Source organism: Melitaea cinxia, chromosome 22, assembly GCF_905220565.1.
Source record: "Melitaea cinxia chromosome 22, ilMelCinx1.1, whole genome shotgun sequence".
NCBI classification, from domain to species: Eukaryota; Metazoa; Arthropoda; class Insecta; order Lepidoptera; family Nymphalidae; genus Melitaea; species Melitaea cinxia.
Genome location: NC_059415.1, coordinates 6,153,809 through 6,172,852, shown reverse-complemented (window position 1 = coordinate 6,172,852; position 19,044 = coordinate 6,153,809). Strand labels below are relative to the sequence as shown.

The window sequence follows — 19,044 nt, the reverse complement described above, 5'->3', positions numbered from 1 at the left end:
TCTATCGGATCCCAATAGGGTTCAGATAGATGGCGCTGTTTGATTCATTTATTTATTTGATATGGTATTAATCTTTTTAAGACTAGTAAGCCTTTTTGTGCCTATTTAGACAGTCGATCTGAAGGAGTATAATCTAGTCGTGTGTCGGAGCTGACACACAGACTTTTTTGTGTTCGTTATTGCAAGATAAGGTTTATACAATACAAAAGAAAAGAACTACAAAATCGAAATAACAAAAAAAAAAAAAAAATAGCACTAGTTGTCACTGATCGAATCGGTTTATTTGGCAAACTCGGCACCAAGCTGAGATTAGAAATAGATCTTTTCAAAGCTTGATATATAGCTTTCTATAATTCATAATTATCATATTTAATGAAATACAGATAACTGAGGTAAAATGAAAAACAGTTTAAATTAATTTTACCATTTATAATCAACAAATCAAATTGTAATAAATTAGAACGCCGTGTTCAAATTAACCAGTTAAAGTAAGTTATTCAGACAAGCGATCTAATTTATTTCGATTTAATTTGGCCAGTGGATTGGACAGCGACGATCCACTATTTTCTTAACATGAATAGACTACAGTGAGTGTCTTGGGAGAAGTGATGTGACAAATTTAAAAATGACGTTTCTAAAACCCTTAAGCAGGGTTTTAAGATACTAAGTACATTTTATATCTGTATATGAACAGTAGAAATCTTTTAATAGCAAGACACGGAAGACACGATTTCACCCACATTGATGTTTATGTAACCGTACTCTTTTTATGGTAGGAAAACTTAATCCATAAAGTAAGATATCGTTGTAGAAGTTCTAACACTGCGTAAATTGTTTTATACCGTTCTCTAGGAAATAATGGATGCGTCTACTAAACTACTAAGACTGCAAAATGGAGAACAAAGTAGCAATCGATATGAAGGAAACCATACAAATGAATACAGTATATTAACTCTCCAGAAAAGTTTGTAAATTTAATATATTATGTTGATTGAGAACATCAACGATGACATGTTATTGTGTCCTTTATTATTTATTTTTTAGATTAATAATAATTAATCAGAGAATTTGTAATATTTTTAACCGACTTCGAAGGAGGAGGTTATTCAATTCGACCGTATATATATATATGTATGTTCAGGGATAGCTCCGTCGTTTGAACCGATTTTGATAATTCTTTTTTGTTGGAAAGAAGATATTCCTAGTTTGGTACCGTGATAAGAAAACCAGGATCTGATGATGGAATCCCAGAGAAATCGTACTTAGAACTTTAGAAAACTTAGGAAACTTTAGAAAATCCACATAACTTTTTACTGCGTGAACCGATTTTGATGATTTTTAATTTAATCGAAAGCTGATGTTTATTATGTGGTCACATTTAAATTTCATTGAGATCTGATTACAACTTTTGGAGTAATCTTTGATTGATTGATTGGTTTAATGGCTTTCAGTTGTGCCAAAGAAGCACGGTTGATTCCGCCAATGTCACGTAGAGTGGAGAACACACGAAGGAGATTAATTGGTCGGTGCAGTAGAGATAACAGTCTCTATTTAATTTTGAAAACAGGCAAAATAGTCAGACTTTCATTGTTACACCATAACCTAAAACAACACAAACATTTAATGTTAAACTAAGACTACAGCTGTTAGTAACTAAACTATTACAAACTAATTACACTAGGACAGACACATGATTTATTTACAACTTAATTTTATTTATTTCAAAATATTTACACAAAAATCTACAATAGGGACTAAACACCAACATTAACAAACATTGAACATTTATAGGGCGGGGAATATCACGGGGAAGGATGTCGTATATAGGACGGATGAGTTTGGGACAGGAAAAAAGGATGTGGGAAACCGTGCCTTCGTCAAGGCCACATTCACACAATGAGTGGTCACGAACTCTGATTTTGGCCAGATGAACAGGTGTACACGCATGGCCAAGACGTAAGCGACATATGCTAGATGTTACCCAACGACGAGCATGTCTATGAAGAGAAAACCAAGGGCGTCTTGAGATGTCTGGTTGTATATTTGAGTAAAATTTACCCTTTACCAATTTTGATGAACTCCAAGATAAATTCCAGGACTTGTCCATATGGATTTTGGCTAGGGAACGAAGGTCTTGGCAGGAGTTTTTGTAGTGATCAAGGATACCAGTTTGGATTGCAGCTTTAGCACATGAATCTGCTGTCTCATTGCCTGCAATGCCTGAATGGCCTGGAATCCAGACGAGCAGAATATGCAGACCCTTTTGACTGCAAGAGAGCAAAGCCTCTCTAATCTTAAAAACAATAGAAATTTTCAATTTGCTACGAAAGGGATTTTCCTTAATGGCTAAGAGACAACTTAGTGAGTCAGTGAAAATTACCGTCGGTCCTAAGTCATGGGAGAGGGCAAAGAGGGATGGCTTCCAGTATAGCAATAGCTTCACCGGAAAACACAGATGTTTCAGGGGGACACTTAAATTGGAGAATGATTTTAAATTTAGGGATCCAGCAGGCAGCACCAACACAGCTGGACGGGGAAAGTTTAGATGCATCGGTATATATATGATGATGATTTAACCAATTTTGATGAAGAATTTCTTGAAATTTTAACTTTATACCAGGATCTCCTTTTTTTAGACCCAAATCTGTGAGGATAGGAACATTGTAGGTAGGGCTTTGAAGGAAGTAGAGAATAAGGGATTGATACAAAAGGTTGAGAGAGGATTTGGGAGGTTTGAAAATTTGGTGTAGCTGATTAAAATGTAGGAATGTGGCCGGTTTGGGTTGCAGAGTTGGGAGAGCTTGTTGAGTTTAGGCCAAAGAGGATGGGAAGACAGCTGTAATGATTTTATGACAAAACGATCGCTTAAAAATTGTCTTCTGATTTGCAAAGGAGGGTCAACACACTCAACCTGTAGGGCATTAGTAGGCGACGATTTCATGGCACCTAGAATAATCCGTAGGCTTTTGTATTGGATTTTATTTAACTTTTGTGATAGTGACTTACTAATAGGGTCTAAAACAAACAGACAATAATCCATATGACTACGTACAAGGGCATGATAAATTAATTTTAAGCAGTAGGGATGTGCACCCCACCATACACCTGATACTGCTCTTAATACATTAAGTGATTTTTCACACTTTTTGGAAATGTATTCTATGTGGGAAAATCCATTCAGTTTGTTGTCGAGTATTATACCAAGAAATTTTGCCTTGTCCACCAGGTTGATGCGCTCACCCTGATAAACCAAATCAAAGACAGGGGCTACTCTTTTCCTGGTAAAGGTGACAGCCTGGCATTTGTTAATCGATAAGGATAGACCGTTGTCATCCAGCCACTGGCCTAGGTAATGCAAAGCAGAGTTAAGTCGAAAAGATAAATTTTCTACTGAATTTGAACTATGATATAAAACAATGTCATCTGCATACTGCAAAATGTTACAAAAGTTATCAACAGACATATCGAGATCATGTGTATAAATACTATAGAGCAAGGGACTGAGGACAGAGCCTTGAGGGAGACCCTTCCAGATAAATCTGGGAGGAAGCACAAATAGTGGATGTCTCACAGATATTGTTCTGCAAGATAGCATACTGCATATAAAATGAACCATTCTTGGCGGAACACTCAGCTGGTGCATTTTCTGCCTGAGTATCGGAAGAAGGACACTATCGTATGCAGACGCTATGTCCAGAAAAATGCCTACAAGATATTCTCCCTTAGCAAAAGCTAATCGAATGTCTGTTGTGAGTAAACTTAAACTATCAGTTGTGCTGAAACCCTTCCGAAAGCCAAATTGGGAGGGAGACAGAATGTTTCTACTTTCCACTATCCATTCCAGGCGATTTTTCAAAAGGTGCTCAGTAACTTTTGCCAGAGTAGACGATAAAGCAATAGGGCGATAAGAATTACTGTCTAGGGGATTTTTACCTTGTTTTAATATTGGGATAATAACTAGAGACTTCCATGATTGCGGGACGATTCCTGTCATAAACAAGGTGTTAATTATGTTAAGGTAGCAATGTTTTGCTTTATCATTTAAATTTTGGATAAGAGAGTATGGAATGCCATCTTCCCCAGGTGTTGAATCTTTCAGTCCATTCAGAGCACACTGAAGCTCAGAAAAAGAAAAGGGGGCATCCATTTCATCCGAGATAGATGCTGGCATTGAAGTAAAGATATTGTCCTCACAAGGGACAAAGGGAGGGGCGAGTTTGTCTGCAAAATCATTAAGCCACACAGAAGGATCATTAGAGGACAGGCTATCAGAGGCTAGGGAGCGGCGAAATTTTTTAAGTTGGTTCCAAACTAGACGTGGAGGAGAGCGGGGAGTAAGGGATTCACAGAAGCGAATCCAACAAAATTTTTTCTTTTTTGACACCAAGCGTTTAAACTTGGCATCCAATTTTTGATACCTGATAAAGTTTTCAGGGCACATGCTCAGAGAGTATGCCTTTTCTGCTTCCGATCTTAGTTTAGCCAGGCGTTTGCAATCCTCATCCCACCAGGGGGTGGAAAGCAAACGTGTTTTTGAGGGGTGCTTTTTAGGAAAATGGGTATTAGCAGAATTTAAAATAGCATTAAGAAAAAGATCATAAAAAATTAAAATATTTCCATCATCTTGAGAACCAGGGAGGATGTCAATCATGCTATCAACAGATTCAGCATAAGCAGAGAAATTAGAAAACTTCAATTTAAATTTAATCATAGGGATAGGGTTAGGGGGCAGGGAAGGTCGTAAATGCATAGCAAGGATAATGGGAAAGTGATCACTGCCAAAAGTGGATGGGAGGACTTTCCAGGACAACATAGAAGCTAAGGAAGGGGAGGCTAAGGAAAGGTCTACAGCAGATTTGGGGTTCTGATTAGGATAAGCTCTTCGAGTTGGTGAACCATCATTGAGAATGCAAAAGTTGAATTCATCAAAGATGTCCAACAACAGGAGAGCAAAACCATCAGTAAGGTGGGATCCCCAGGAGGTGTGATGGGAGTTTAAATCTCCCATGACAAGAACAGGGCTAGGAAGAGAAGAAAAGATAGAACGGAGTTCAGGGATAAGGGAAGGACTAGGATGAGGAATATACAGAGATAAAAAGGAAATGTCACAGGATCTAACAGCAACAGCATTGATGTGCTGGCTGGGGGAGGATATGGGGATTTGGGAGAAGGGGATTTTGTGCCGAATGAGGATGGCACTACCCGCATACCCATCACTTCTGTCATCTCTCAAACAGAAGAAACCCGGAACCCGAAAACGAGAACCTGGAACTAACCATGTTTCAGAGATGGCAATAATGGAAGGATTATGCAGGTTGATTAAGGATAGGATTTCATGTTTTTTTGGGCGGATGCTCTTACAGTTCCATTGAAGGAAGCTGAGTGGGGCCATTTTTAAGGATAGAAAAGAGTTGAGCGAGTGATGCGGCAACGTTGGGCGGTAAGGACATATCATTACATGTAGTAATAATACTAAGGATCATTTGGACGAGGTTTTCTAACAGGTTACTACTATAAGGGGTTAAGGGACTTTGAGGGTTGTTTAGTGCACAACCATTAGGGAGAGAGGAAGGGATGTCACCTACAATGGATTGATGGGCTTGTTTATCGTACCCTTTGCCTAGAGCGGCTACAGGACGAGGATAATGCGTTACCGTTTTACGATAGGACCTATTCGGTGAAGAAGGAGGCTGTGTTGAGGAGGTGGGAGTATATACTGGGGGAGTGAACATTTCCTTTGTCATCTCTGCATATGACCGACGAACAGGAGGATAGCGAGAGGATGCTTCTATATAGGATATGTTATCCGTGGACATATCGGTTTTAATTTTAATTTGACGGAGGTATTCAGGACAGTCCTTCTCGGTAGTAAAATGTCTACCAGAGCAATGTAAGCAAGTGGCATTTTCTTTAGTTACGTCGCATGACTCACCTGTGTGCGATTGTGAACACTTGTAACACCTTGGCTGTGACCTGCATTGTGTCTTAATGTGGCCGAAACGGCAACAATTTAGGCACTGTATGGTGGGTAGATTATAAGTCTCAACTGGTAAGGATGTATGGAACGAAAATACTCTACTTGGGAGAATTTGACCTCTAAAAGTTAGAACCACTGACTGGGTTGGGACCCAAGAGACTACGCCTTCCTGAATGTTTTTGCGATTCAGCCTACGAGCTTTCATGATTGAACCGCAGCCAGATGGGAGCTCTAATGACTCCACTAATTCCGCCATTGACCAGTCAACCGGAATACCCTTTATAAGACCCATTCGAGTTATATTGTAAGTCGGTACAGAAGCATTGAACTTACACATTCCTAATATGGGATTTTTTAAAAAATCATTAGCAGTTTGAGCTGAAACAAATTCAACAGAAATTTTGTTTCTGCCTACATTTTTAACGCCGTCTTTCACAACCGAGCCAATTTTGTGTGTGTGTAAAAATTGGCCGAATTTCAAAGCGCGAATAGTAGTTCCTGAGGCTGGGTCTGGGGTTTCCCGGGCAACATGGACAATGAAGGGACCTTTGTCGTCATCAGAGTAACTCTTAGGGCCTTCGGAAAAGGATGGGTGTGTGTAAAGAGATTGTATTGACGGGCTAGCCGTGGATGGATGTACAATAGTTTTTTTAGAAGAGGAGTCGCTGGAAGAGTCAATAGCCGGGCGTTTTCTCATATTTTGATGAGATGAAGAGGATTCAGATATATTTCGATCGTCAGTAGAACCACCCGTATCTGGCGGGTCTGGAGGACGATCGAGATCCATTTTTAAAATTAAATATATACACTAAACTTACAATACTATTATAATTAAACACTTACCTACAACAAAAATGTTAGTTTAACCACTAATCCCACAATAATCTACTATTTACACCGTAAACAATAAGAAATAAGACACCAAGATCAGTAAAACACGTGTGTTGACCACAGCTAACGCAAGCGGACCCGAGTAATCTTTGATAATGCGTATTAACTTGACATTTTTTTGTCTACCTACGTTGTATTACTTGTCGATATAATTGATGTCGGTTTTTCTTCGTTTGCCTGCAAACACAATTATTAATAATTCTCTACTTTTTACTAAAATTAAACAGTAAGTTTTTTATTGCATTGTGTACACGTTTAGAAGAGCCCGCTGTACCTCTCAAACCGAAGTATTTAGCTTTGTGTGTAGTTTCCACATACGGTCTTATATCTTAAAAATAGTTTTGATATAGCTAATAATTTCTTCACAATTATACGTTGAGAAGAAGCATAATAATATTTGTTTTTATTCATAAAAAAGAGTATAACGGTAAAAGAAAATCAACGCAAACAAATAAAGTAAAGAACAAAGGCGAGATAATACTAACAATAGATCTCGAGGCAATTCTTATGATATCGAAAGAACAATTTATTATAAAAGGTAGTTTTAATAATTAAAAGCGCAGTATAAGCTGCTGCCGTACTAAAATACAATAGAAAGAGTTTGCTTTCTCATCTACGTAACTATAGATTATTGTCTGTGGTGTATCGGCTCGAATATTAGTTATTATTTTTCAAGTTAGTTATTTTTTGTATAAGGTTTGTTTCTTTGTTGCCAGTTACAACGAAAAAAGAATGTTTTGAGTTGTTCTAGTTCTAAACGTACTACCAACTTTACACAACAGTTATGGTATTGTGAAAAACATTTTAATGAAAGCAAATAGTCATTATAATAAAAGTCTGATGAGCCAACCTGCAGAATAGTAACTTTGTAGTTTAATGTGTAACCTGTCTCCTATGTAGGCATAGACGTTTTCAACCCTACAGTGAGTTTTACAGAATGTCTCACTTTAATCATTCACTTAACAACAACACAACAGTAGCAGAAAATGGGGAAATATCTTTTTAGCATTTATCATTATTTATATGCATGTTATTTAATGTTATATATAGGTATAGACAAAATTTCTTTTAGCGAAGCTCAGGTGGAATTCCGTCGCTAAATAAATATGATGGGTTACTCGAGTTAACGTTACGCCGAGTTCGTGTCTGTTGGTTTGACAAATTATACACCAGCGTTTTTATTCGTGACTTTATATGCGTGCACGGGGGAATTAAGATTATTTATTTTTCCATTAAAGGATAACTTTTTGGCGATTGTTCTCAGGAGAATGTACACACAGAGGCGGTAACTTTATTTCGATCAAAATAAATTTAATAAATACTATTAATTAATTTATATATTATTATATTATAATTATAATTATATTTATTTAAATCATGATTCTAAAGTGGTAAAGGTTACTTAAACGAAAGTTTTTTTTTATAGATTTAATTTTCAAGCAGGAAGAAGTTGATCTATGCGATAAATATCCATATCTGATAACACAGAAAAAAGTATATCGATGATGTGATATTCACTACACACGTTATTAACAACTTCAGATTTGGATTGTGTATCAAAATATGATATAAGGCAAGTATTGAGACCCGGGGGGAGGTGGTGCATGCTAATGCGACCCCATCTCGCCCCACTTAGGTGGAGGTCTGCTCACACGTGAATGGTTTTTATTCCATCAGTAAGAGCCTAACTCCCTGGGGGTATCCATGAGGATTTTCGCCACGTAAAAAAAAGTATTAAGACGAAGCAATCAATTTAATACTATATATCATAAAATTTTGGTCAATAGTTTTGCATTACGTGGTAGGTAACAAACGTACATCTAAATGGCAGATACACAAAAATACACTATTTTTCTTATGTATTGCTATAATATTCTTATTTCTCATGTAGATACAACGATACAACTTACATATAGTTATTTATTTGTATACTATAAACCTAATCCAATGGCAAGAATACAGGAAGCCTCTTAATTAGTATTGTCATATACTTAACTCCTGTTTACTTTAACAGAAGTTTTAGTCACAAAACATCGGACAAAATCCAGAATGGAATTCACCAATAGCATTAATTCTATTAGCTCACAGATTAAAAGCTGTTAAGTGTTCTTCAGCTTTAGCTCTTCGACGAAAACAGAACAACTATTCATTTATCTCTGTAAAAAAAGATCGCAAAGGTTATATAGTAAATCATAACCAAACGTGTCTTGTAGGTTCATATTCAAGAAATTAAAATTTCTAATTGTATAAAAATAGCGATCGTTGCAGGGTCAGGAAGTAGGATGCTGGTATTGCTAATTTTTGAGCATGTTTATTCAAAAATTCATCGTCTGCTCATGTTCGTTGATGTAGATCAGAAAGTGTCGAAATATTCTGATAATCTGTATCCATCGATTCACATTGAAAATTAAATAAGTTCTAAGGTATGAGTTCTCAAGAGTAGGAAGAGATTATTTGGCAGAAAAACAAAAAACAAACTGTAACATCCAGTACAGACAAAATTAAGATATTTATATTTTTTTTTATAATTTATTAAATGACGACCGTTCTGGTGAAGCGGTGCATGTAGCTTAACGCCAGCGATTGCAGGTTCGATTCCTACCCGAGACAAATATTTGTATTGTCTCTCGTTACGAATATTTGTTTCTAGTCTGGGTGTCTGTTTCTAGTCACCGTGTCTCGGAGATATTGTAAATATAGACCTAATATACACAGGATAGCGATGGATACACTTGATATGGAAAATATCCACCTTCTTCTATGCTTTCTCATATGCCGTGCTTAGTAAAAAGGCAGTAAAGTATAAAACTGAAGAAATTGAATTCGTTTGGACTAAATACAATAAAATGTAAGGGATTTTAAATTATTTATATTAAGATTTTATTGGATATATTTTTCCAACGCAATCATAAAAGAAACGTAATAGCGTAAAAATATAAAAGGCAGTAAAAGTTTACTGCCTGTTACCTAAGTAGGGTTGTACTACATATACAGGTGTAGAGAAAGAGGCCTTTGTCAACCATTTTGACGTTGCACGTGGAATCAATCAATCAGTGAGATGACAATAATCGTTGGTTAGGATAACGTGTTCAGAATGACAGTTTCTCGATCGATTCTTGTCAATTATCCGCTGATGTTCTAAGCTCATTGTATCTCAGTAGCGCTCTGTAACAGATGTGCTGTCAAATTCAACAACGGTCGCTCTTGATTGATTCTTAGTCGCAGAATATTTTTTAAAACAAAACTCAAAAAACATTGTGATATTTTTTTTTACAGTAATTTTTTTATAGATTTGAAAGTCGTATTTTTAATTTATAAGAGAAGTTTATTTATGAACATCTTTTACTTCTCGTTCAACCAGTAAAATAATTTTTATTTGTTTAACCTATTACGTAGTGCGTGAGTACGTGAGTACGTGTAGTACGTGAGTTGTCTTGTCATTACATCATTTCAGGTGTGATTATTAAGAGTAAATATTTTTATCATTATTATTATCATCATTTCAGCCTATTGCAGTCCACCACTGGACACAGGCCTCCACAAGTTCGCGCCAAAAATACGTGAACTCATGTGTGTAGCCCATAGTCACCGCGCTGGGCAGGCGGGTTGGTGACCGCAGGACTGGCTTTGTTGCACCTAAGATGCTGCTGCCCGTGTTCGGCCTGTGTATTTCAAAGCCAGCGGTTAGATGGTTATCCCGCCATCGGTCGGCTTCTTAAGTTCCAAGGTGGTAGTGGAACCTTGTTATCCTTCAGTCGCCTCTTACGACACCCACGAGAAGAGAGGGGTGGCTATATTCTTTAGTGCCGTAGCCACACAGCATTGTCATTACATAGTATAAAACAAACTCGCTTCCCGCTGTCTGTATGCTTAGATCGATAAAACTACGCAACGAATTTTGATGCGTTTTTCTTAAGTAAATAGAGTAATTCCAGAGGAAGATTTATATGTATGATACACGCATAATGTAGTAGAGGAACACTGATAGTTTTTGCAACCGTTCTAAGCCGGGGCGGGTCGCTAGTTAACTTATATGAGTCGAAAGATAGGCTCGCTTTTATTTTCATCTATTGAGTTGAGACTTGGACATTGAAATCGAACCATGAGATGACAATATAAAGTTTCATTATATTTATTATAAGTGGTGAGCGGTTTGGACATACAGAGAAACATTTGTTTTCCTTTGTTCCTTTCGAAAGCAAATATGTGGGTTTTGTTTCGCAAAAACCTCGCAGCACTACTCGACAGATTTTACTTTTCGTTTCAATATTGGAATAAATCACTAAAAAAGAAAACAATAAAAATTCGAACACACACTTGAAATTTTTAGAATTTAGGTGAAGTACTGATCTGAATTAATGCCTAGTAATTAACTTAATAATTATGTCTTTTCAGTTAAATCAGGCGACAGAAAGTAGTTGAAAATAGTTTTCAAAATTAAAAAAAGGGCAATTATTATTTCATTTTTTTTGATCGATTTGAGCATCTCAAATTTTATTAATGTATAAACCAAAACCCGATTTAAACGATTTTATACATCAGCTGTGCCTGAGACTTCGTCTGCGTGGAATTTCACAAAAAAATTATTTTTCAGTTCGCAGAGTTGTAAAAAAGAATCTAAAATAAAAGTAGCCTTAGTTACTCCTTATTATATCAGCTATCTGCCAGTATAAGTCCCGTCAAATCAGTTCAACCGTTTCAGAGATTAGCTGGAACAAACAGACAGACAGACAGACAGACAGACAGAGAAATAAAAATTGTGAAAAATGTTATTTTTGTATATGTACTTTATATACATATATATGTATTTACCGTTTTTTACTAATAAAAAGCGGTTATATTATTATTATAAACAGACACTCCAATTTTATTTATTTGTGTAGATATACATATACGTAATGTGATCAAAAATTTTGACCGCTTTATAATTTAATCGCGTACAAAATATCGGAACACGATATTGTATATGTAATACGTCCGCTGAATAATTAGTGCCTTTGGGACTCGACAATATTTTGTGAAGTGAATTTTCTCTTGTATTTACTGACATGTTTAAGCCGACAATAATAAATTGGTCGTTTGAAATATCTCTGCATTAGAGAATTTTTGTTGTGAAAAGGTGCTCTTTTAATATACTAACATTGTTGCATATTCCATTTTCAAGAGATGTTTTGTTTTATGCATGTATACTCGTAATTTATAGAAATACGTTAGTATTAACTGAAATATAAAGCAGTACAGATAAAAATAAATATTAAGACAGTAAAATTACACACACAAACACAATAAAATACATACACGTACGTCGATTATTTTGATTGACAGGTGGTCTATTTGTTTGGCAATCATATTTGTGTAAATGCAAAAATAGAATAAAAGTCTCAAAATACATAACTAAAAGGAATAAAGTGATTTTTTAAACTTGTGTCTGAAAAGCTAATATAAAACGTTTCGATATTATTTTTAAAAACTTAGATTTGATCACTCCATGGTATTAAATACTTATTTAAAAAAATTACTTACTTGGAACAATCCGAAGCTGGTGTAGGAATTATTGTGATTAGTAACCTTTTCCGTTGTTCTTCCGCTTGCGTGCTCAATCAAACAAACCCCTGAAAAATAATTATAAAATTGTCATTTAGCAAAATGATCATATCATATCCATTAATTTAGTGAAAATGGTACATAAAGAAAGAAACCTATAAAGCTAATATTATGACAAAATACACTATTATTAGGTTCTGTAATGCTAGCTGTAAAAATTAAATAGTTTATCAGATATCTATTTAATGTTTTATGTATTGTAATTAAATTTGTTAATTCTTCTGCTTTTTTATTCAACTAGCTGACTTGTCATAAATACGAGTACCTTGTAATCTTTCCAAAATTCATAATTTCAGTGATAAAAAGTAGTTCAAATTTTTCTAGAACATTTTTTTCTATAATTCTATATTTTTACAGGTCATTCTATGATCTTGAAATTTAGACTACCAAGGTGAGAATTAGAAGCAAATATAATCTGTTCAGGACACTTTCTAATGTTAGAGAACTAGAAATTCTATTAAGTCTGCTTAATTGTTAAGAAATGCAGGTACTATAATTGACATTTTTTTAATTATCGCCTATGTAAATGATAAAGATCACAATTAGGGGTTCTTTATAAGAGTGGTTTCGCTCCCGGAAATCATCTAAATAAACCCTTCTACTTGAAACACAAATTAAATTCGTAGACTTTAAAATACCTAATTCTTATAATAACATTAACTCGCGGAAACCAAATGAATTGCCGACCTTAATAAGCATTCACGGTGAACTTAGAAATCTTCAATTTGCATAAAAAGGAGACATGATTCAAATGACAAAACATTTCGAGGGGCTCTTTCATTTAAGTTTAAAATCGTTAGCGCTCCGGCTTAGCCTTTGCGTATATTTTACGATTATTCGGTTAGAATTTTTCTCATAGATACTATGAAAAGCTTGTTAATGAGTTTCACCTGTTTTAAATGTAGCTCTTTCAGAAAAAAACTAGAGTATTTATTTTTAGTACACTACATTAGAACGTAAGCTGTCTTAGAGACAAATATAGACATGAAATTTGAACAAAGAGTGTAAGATGTAGAGTAAAATACATGCATTTAATATTTTAGTTTGTATGAGATATTTTCTAACAAAAAAATTAGTATAATGTGCGGTAAGACTTAAGCTTAAATTTGTTAGCGCGGTTTAATTGACACTGTAAAGGGACGCTGGGTTAATCCGAATTAATTCAAATTGATACGGCCCTTAAATCAAAAACGATGCTCGTTCTTGAATTTGTTCTGTCCATTGATATCTAAAACAGATGGATCAGGGATTGGATGTATCAATTAAGTAAACTTTTGTGTTAATCGGTTTAGGCACACAGGATGTCAGAAAGGAAACCGTTTTGTTGACATATGGGCTATTACCGTTTCAAAGACAAATACAGAATTCACGGCAACGTACGGAACATCATTGTTAATAATCTATTTATTTCTAATGGTATAAAATTTGAGTTTTTGTTAGACGTATAATTGTTTAAACATTTTTGAATATCATATCAAAAATTGACCGCTCCAGCGGGGATCGAACTCGCGTCTCCGACTGACCGTGTCGGCGCTCTAGCCAATTAAGCTATGGAACGATATACCCGCTTGATCAAAATTTGTGGGCCATGATGATTTTTATATTCGGTTTAAGCGAACCGTGGCGCCGTCTATAGTGAGTTCTTTACAGAAACCCGTCATTCAAAGTTTCATATTACAATGAAAATATATTTGATATGATATTCAAAAATGTTTAGAATTCCTAATGTGTGGGTAGCACAAAAATAAAAATCGTACGTATAATTGTTTGTCTATAACTATTTTTTAGTGTTAAAATATAAAACAGATACATTTACAAATAAAAAATTAAAATTGTGAATATCACATACACCATATAATCATACAAATTAGGATTTTTAAAGTAAAACTTCTTTTTGTATACTTAACTTGAGGAGTAATGTGGTGTATGCTTGACAAGAGCTTTACGTAAATGTGAACGGGCGAGGGGAACGGAAATCGAGAGGGAGATATAAGTTAGTGAAGATAGAAAGAGAGAGAGTTACGTTTCGTATATTACTGTAGGAGCTAAAAAAGTTTTACTTCAGTCGTGTGTACTATAGCACACTCGTTTTTTTTTAAAGTACTTATCGGTATTTCCATATGCAAGCGCAAATCGAAAATATTTGTATTTGCTCGCAAACGAAAATAAAAACGACTTCAATTACATCGACAAGTAATACAACGTAGGTAGACGAAAAAATAGTCAAGTAAATACACGTTATCAAAGATTACTCAAAAAGATGTAATCAGATGTCGATAAAATTTAAATGTGATAACATGATAAACATCATCTTTCGATTAAATTAAAAATCATCAAAATCGGTACACCCAGTAAAAAGTATGCATATAATACAACGTAGGTCGACAAAAAAATAGTCAAGTAAAAACACATTATTAGATATAACTCTAAGAGTAGTAGTTAGATCTCAAATAAATTTAATTGAGACCAAATGACACACACCATCTTTCGATTAAAAAAAAAATTGTCGAAATCGGTTAAAAGTTCTGAAGTAAATACAGTCGAATTGAGAACCTCCTCCTTTTTTGGAAGTTGGTTAAAAAATGGATAACGCATGTTTATAATTCTAAAATACATTGATTCAGTTCAAAAAAAAACTACAGAACTTCGAAAAAACTTTATTATTATTAGAGTCATTTCGTCATTATTACAGTAAAAGTAATATACAAAATATTAAATTTTGTGTTTTCTTATTTAATGCACATTGGCCGCTATGCTAATATTTTGTTCGATGTATAGTATGTAATTAGGAATGAAACGTATATTTGCGTTATTATCCACATTCGGAAATTTTCCGCTACGTCGAGTTTATTTAAGTCAGAATGTTAACGCATGTCTCATCCAACAAAAGAGCATGTCGACGGGAAATCAGCGTCAAATTTTCGGAGTCATAATTCTTGTGAAAAGATTTTAGACATTCAAATTTTGTACTTATGATTAGACTTTTTAATCCGTTCAGACTGTCATTTCAAATTTTTAACAATAGAGTTAATTCGTAAGTTTGTTATTTTCGTGTTGCGTTTAATATTCTAACAAATTTAGTTCGATAAATTAAAATTAAAAAAAAAAAAATTATTTATGTAAATATTTGACGATGTAATGGCGCAACGGTCACAGAAATGGTTTGTGGCTGTTGCGTTGGCGGTTGCGGGTTCGATCCCAGCACACGACAAACATTTTTATTGGCCCTACAGATGTTTGCCGTGGTCTGGGTGTTTGTGCAGTCCTTGTGGGTCTCCCCACTGTGTCTAGGAGAGCACGTTAAGCCGTCGGTCCCGGTGGTTATCATGTACACCTGATAGCGATCGTTATATATAGGGAATATATTCGTCAACCCGCATTGGAGCAACGTGGTGGATTAAGCTCTGATCCTTCCCCTACATGGGGAAAGAGTGCAGCAGTGAGATATTATAGACTGAAGCGTAAATATTTAAAAGCAAGCAATAACATTTTTTTCTATATTAAAATAAAATTGTAACAAAAATATTATGCGAACAAGTAAAGTCGAAGTAAAACAGTAATATGTAGAATTTAAGACAGATCAGAGTAATTAACGCAGTTCCCATCTTCATATCGTCTTCAATCGAGATCCAATAGCTCCAGGCACGTACACCCCAATATGAAGTCAGATCAAAGTTTTGGATACTCGGCAATAACTTATATAACAGACCAAGTTGATTTCAATACGTTTAAATTTTCGATTTGGAACAATATGAGGCGTATAATAATTAATTCTTGTTCGATGGCAGATATATCTCACGTTATTGTTGTATCTTGAACATCTTACAGTACATTTAGTTTCCCATTTGCAATTCTAAGGCCATTAGCTCGATATGATGGATAACTTCTCTTGATTTTCCTAATCTCTGTTTCTATAGTGGCCTGTATTAATTTAGCAAAGTTAAGGATTTGATACATTTGATTATTCAAAATTTGGGTCTATAACATAACAAATTCTTGTCGTGCTTAAAAGCCTATTTCTTTAATCATATTATAAGGCTATGGTTATAGGCACACCACGGTATGATATAGATAGGTCCAATACGCCATTTTTCAGTTTTCATTTTTCCTATACTTACTTTAACATAAATTACTATACATATAAAACTGTATTTCAATTTATGAACATATGTATCTATACCTAGGTATACATACATGTATGAGTATCGCACACATCTTCAATTTATGTTAAAAATTAAAAAAAAAATGACTTCATCATATTTGACATGATTTGTACAAAATCTATCAATAATTAGTTCTTAAGTTGTGAATTGTAAGAATGTATAATTTTTAAGACAAAATATAACTTCATCATAGCACACAAATACTAAAACATAAGAATTAGTTATCAGCTACTAAGCTCTTTCAGCAAAGTGTACAAAGTCAAAGCCTAGTTATAATTCAACATATATCACACGCCTCGGGAGAAGCGAACTGTGCGGTACTTTGCTGATTAGCCCTGTGTTCGCTAATGCATCCATCTCAACGTTCTCAAAACCTCTGGGATATAATCTTTGTTAGGTTAAATTACTAGCTGAAACGATGTACATAGGGGTGGGTATATTGTTTTTACTTAACATGTGACGTTAGTTTTACGCTAATTATTGTTTTTCTTTTTGATGATATTACGAAAGGAAAGTTTTGTGATGTGGTAGTGTAGTCATCTGAATTAAATTTCAGTTTGCCAAAGTCAAACGAATTGTAGGTGTGATTATAGGTCTCGAATGTTAATTATAAAGTCCTAAAGTTTTTGTTGTTTAAAAAAAGTCGTTGTGAGTAAAAATAAATGTTTTGGAAAAAGTTCCAATACACGAATACTTGTCAATCTGCAGCAAATAAGTGTAGCAAACAAATTTTTAATCCTTCCCTTTCTTCTAAATCTTTGCGTAGCTTTGGAACACATTAATATATTAATATAAACTAGTTCTTTCAGTTAAATTGTTTAACATAAAGTAACACACACACATATATATATATATATATATATATATATATATATATATATATATATTTGTGTGTGTTAACACAACAATTAGTTAAACAAAAATATATTGTATCATTTTTTGTGTAAAAGTAGACATTTTAACAACGAAATATTTTAATATATTTAATTAAAAAAAAAGTACCGTATCAAGCTACGTTCAACTAACCAGTACGTATTACAATGTAACAGCATTTTATTTGTTAAACTTTTTCAGCTTCTCGTTCACGGACCATAAGTTCTAATGAAAATTAAATCCTCTTTAAATTTTGCAATTCGTGGTAAGACGGTCAGGCTCCATTTCAGTTTAAAGGCACTGTTACTTTTACCTGAAACGTCTGCTATCATCCATTTCTCTGTCCTCGGATTTTTGTTTAAGAAAATTGGATATTTTTTCCGACACTATTTTCCTTTTGATTAAACTCGCTTGCGGCTTTCCTTGATAAGGTATTTAGATTTCGCTCATTTTTACATTTACATTTTAGAATTTTTTACGTATCATTAAGTATTTGAAAATAAAACATATTTATTTGGACCAAATTTTCTCTTGTATAAGGCTATAATTATTTAAATAAAAAAATACTATTTCAAAAGAATGCGATGAAAAAATAATGCATACGTTAAGTTTTCGATATCGCAAAGTAGATGATTCTTCTATGGGCCGTTATTTGGGGGTTCTATGGGGTATTTGCATATCTAATAAAATCACACTTACACCACAAAAAAAAAGTTACGAAAAAAGTTATACATTCAAAAAAAGATGTTCAAAGGCGGTCTTATCGCTAATAGCGGTTTCTTCCAGACAACCTTAGGGTATAGGACAGGGCGTAGAAAATGGGAATCATTTATGGTATTAATAAAGAACTTTTCACCAAAAACTACACTATGACAATTAAACGTAACAGTTGTAAATGAGCAAGAATATTTGAGAGGTGTGGAAAGGTTTCAACAGTTGCGGTCGATGCGGTGACCATTGGCGTTTACACCGCATCACACTCAGATACGTAATTGTATCACGGTACATTGGCGAATAATCACTGGCTAAATATATTGTATTGCCCTCAGTTGGATTTTTTTTTGGAAAAAACCATCTAGTTTTATATTATTGATTGTTTATTTTTGTGCGATTACCCCCAGTGTCTCGGAGAGCATTTAAACCCGTAATACTTACAGTTAGATATTAAAGCTCTTGGAAAGTTGTATCGCAGCAGTTCTCTGGACAGCTGGCAGCGTGTGAAAGTCCTTGCGTGACCTTCAATACTCGTCACTAAGGTCAGTGCGAGACACAGCAGCACAATCGGTCGACACATTTTGAAGACTGATGGATTCTAGTAGAACTATCAAATTATATTAGTATAGTAACGAGTATCCTACTATAGCCTACTAATATTATGAGCCGTATTAAAAATATGTTAAATAGCCTATAGTCTTTTTTAGTAAATTGACTATCTAATACAAAAATAATTTTTCAATTGGAACCAGCGGTTTCAACTTTATAAAATTAGTGTAAATGTAAAAGTTTGTGAGGATACATGTTTGTAAAAATTTTGCG

The 19,044-nt window shown here is 34.5% G+C and overlaps 1 protein-coding gene and 1 long non-coding RNA gene across 2 annotated transcripts in view; both read right to left on the bottom strand.

The window, feature by feature from the left end:
- The window catches only part of LOC123664416 (lysozyme), a 37,310-nt gene extending 18,508 nt beyond the window's left edge, over positions 1 to 18,802 (bottom strand). The window contains exons 1-2 of the mRNA XM_045598960.1: positions 18,664 to 18,802; positions 12,392 to 12,480 (exon numbers count right to left, since the gene is read on the bottom strand). Of these exons, the coding sequence (XP_045454916.1) occupies positions 12,392 to 12,480; positions 18,664 to 18,802 (228 nt within the window). The remainder of the gene's footprint in view (positions 1 to 12,391; positions 12,481 to 18,663) is intronic.
- Positions 1,524 to 6,942, bottom strand: LOC123664712. Its single transcript, XR_006744874.1, has 2 exons — positions 6,821 to 6,942; positions 1,524 to 1,602 (listed from the first exon to the last, which is right to left on the bottom strand). It is a non-coding gene; the product is annotated as an uncharacterized LOC123664712 (long non-coding RNA).
- Positions 18,803 to 19,044: the final 242 nt, after the last annotated feature.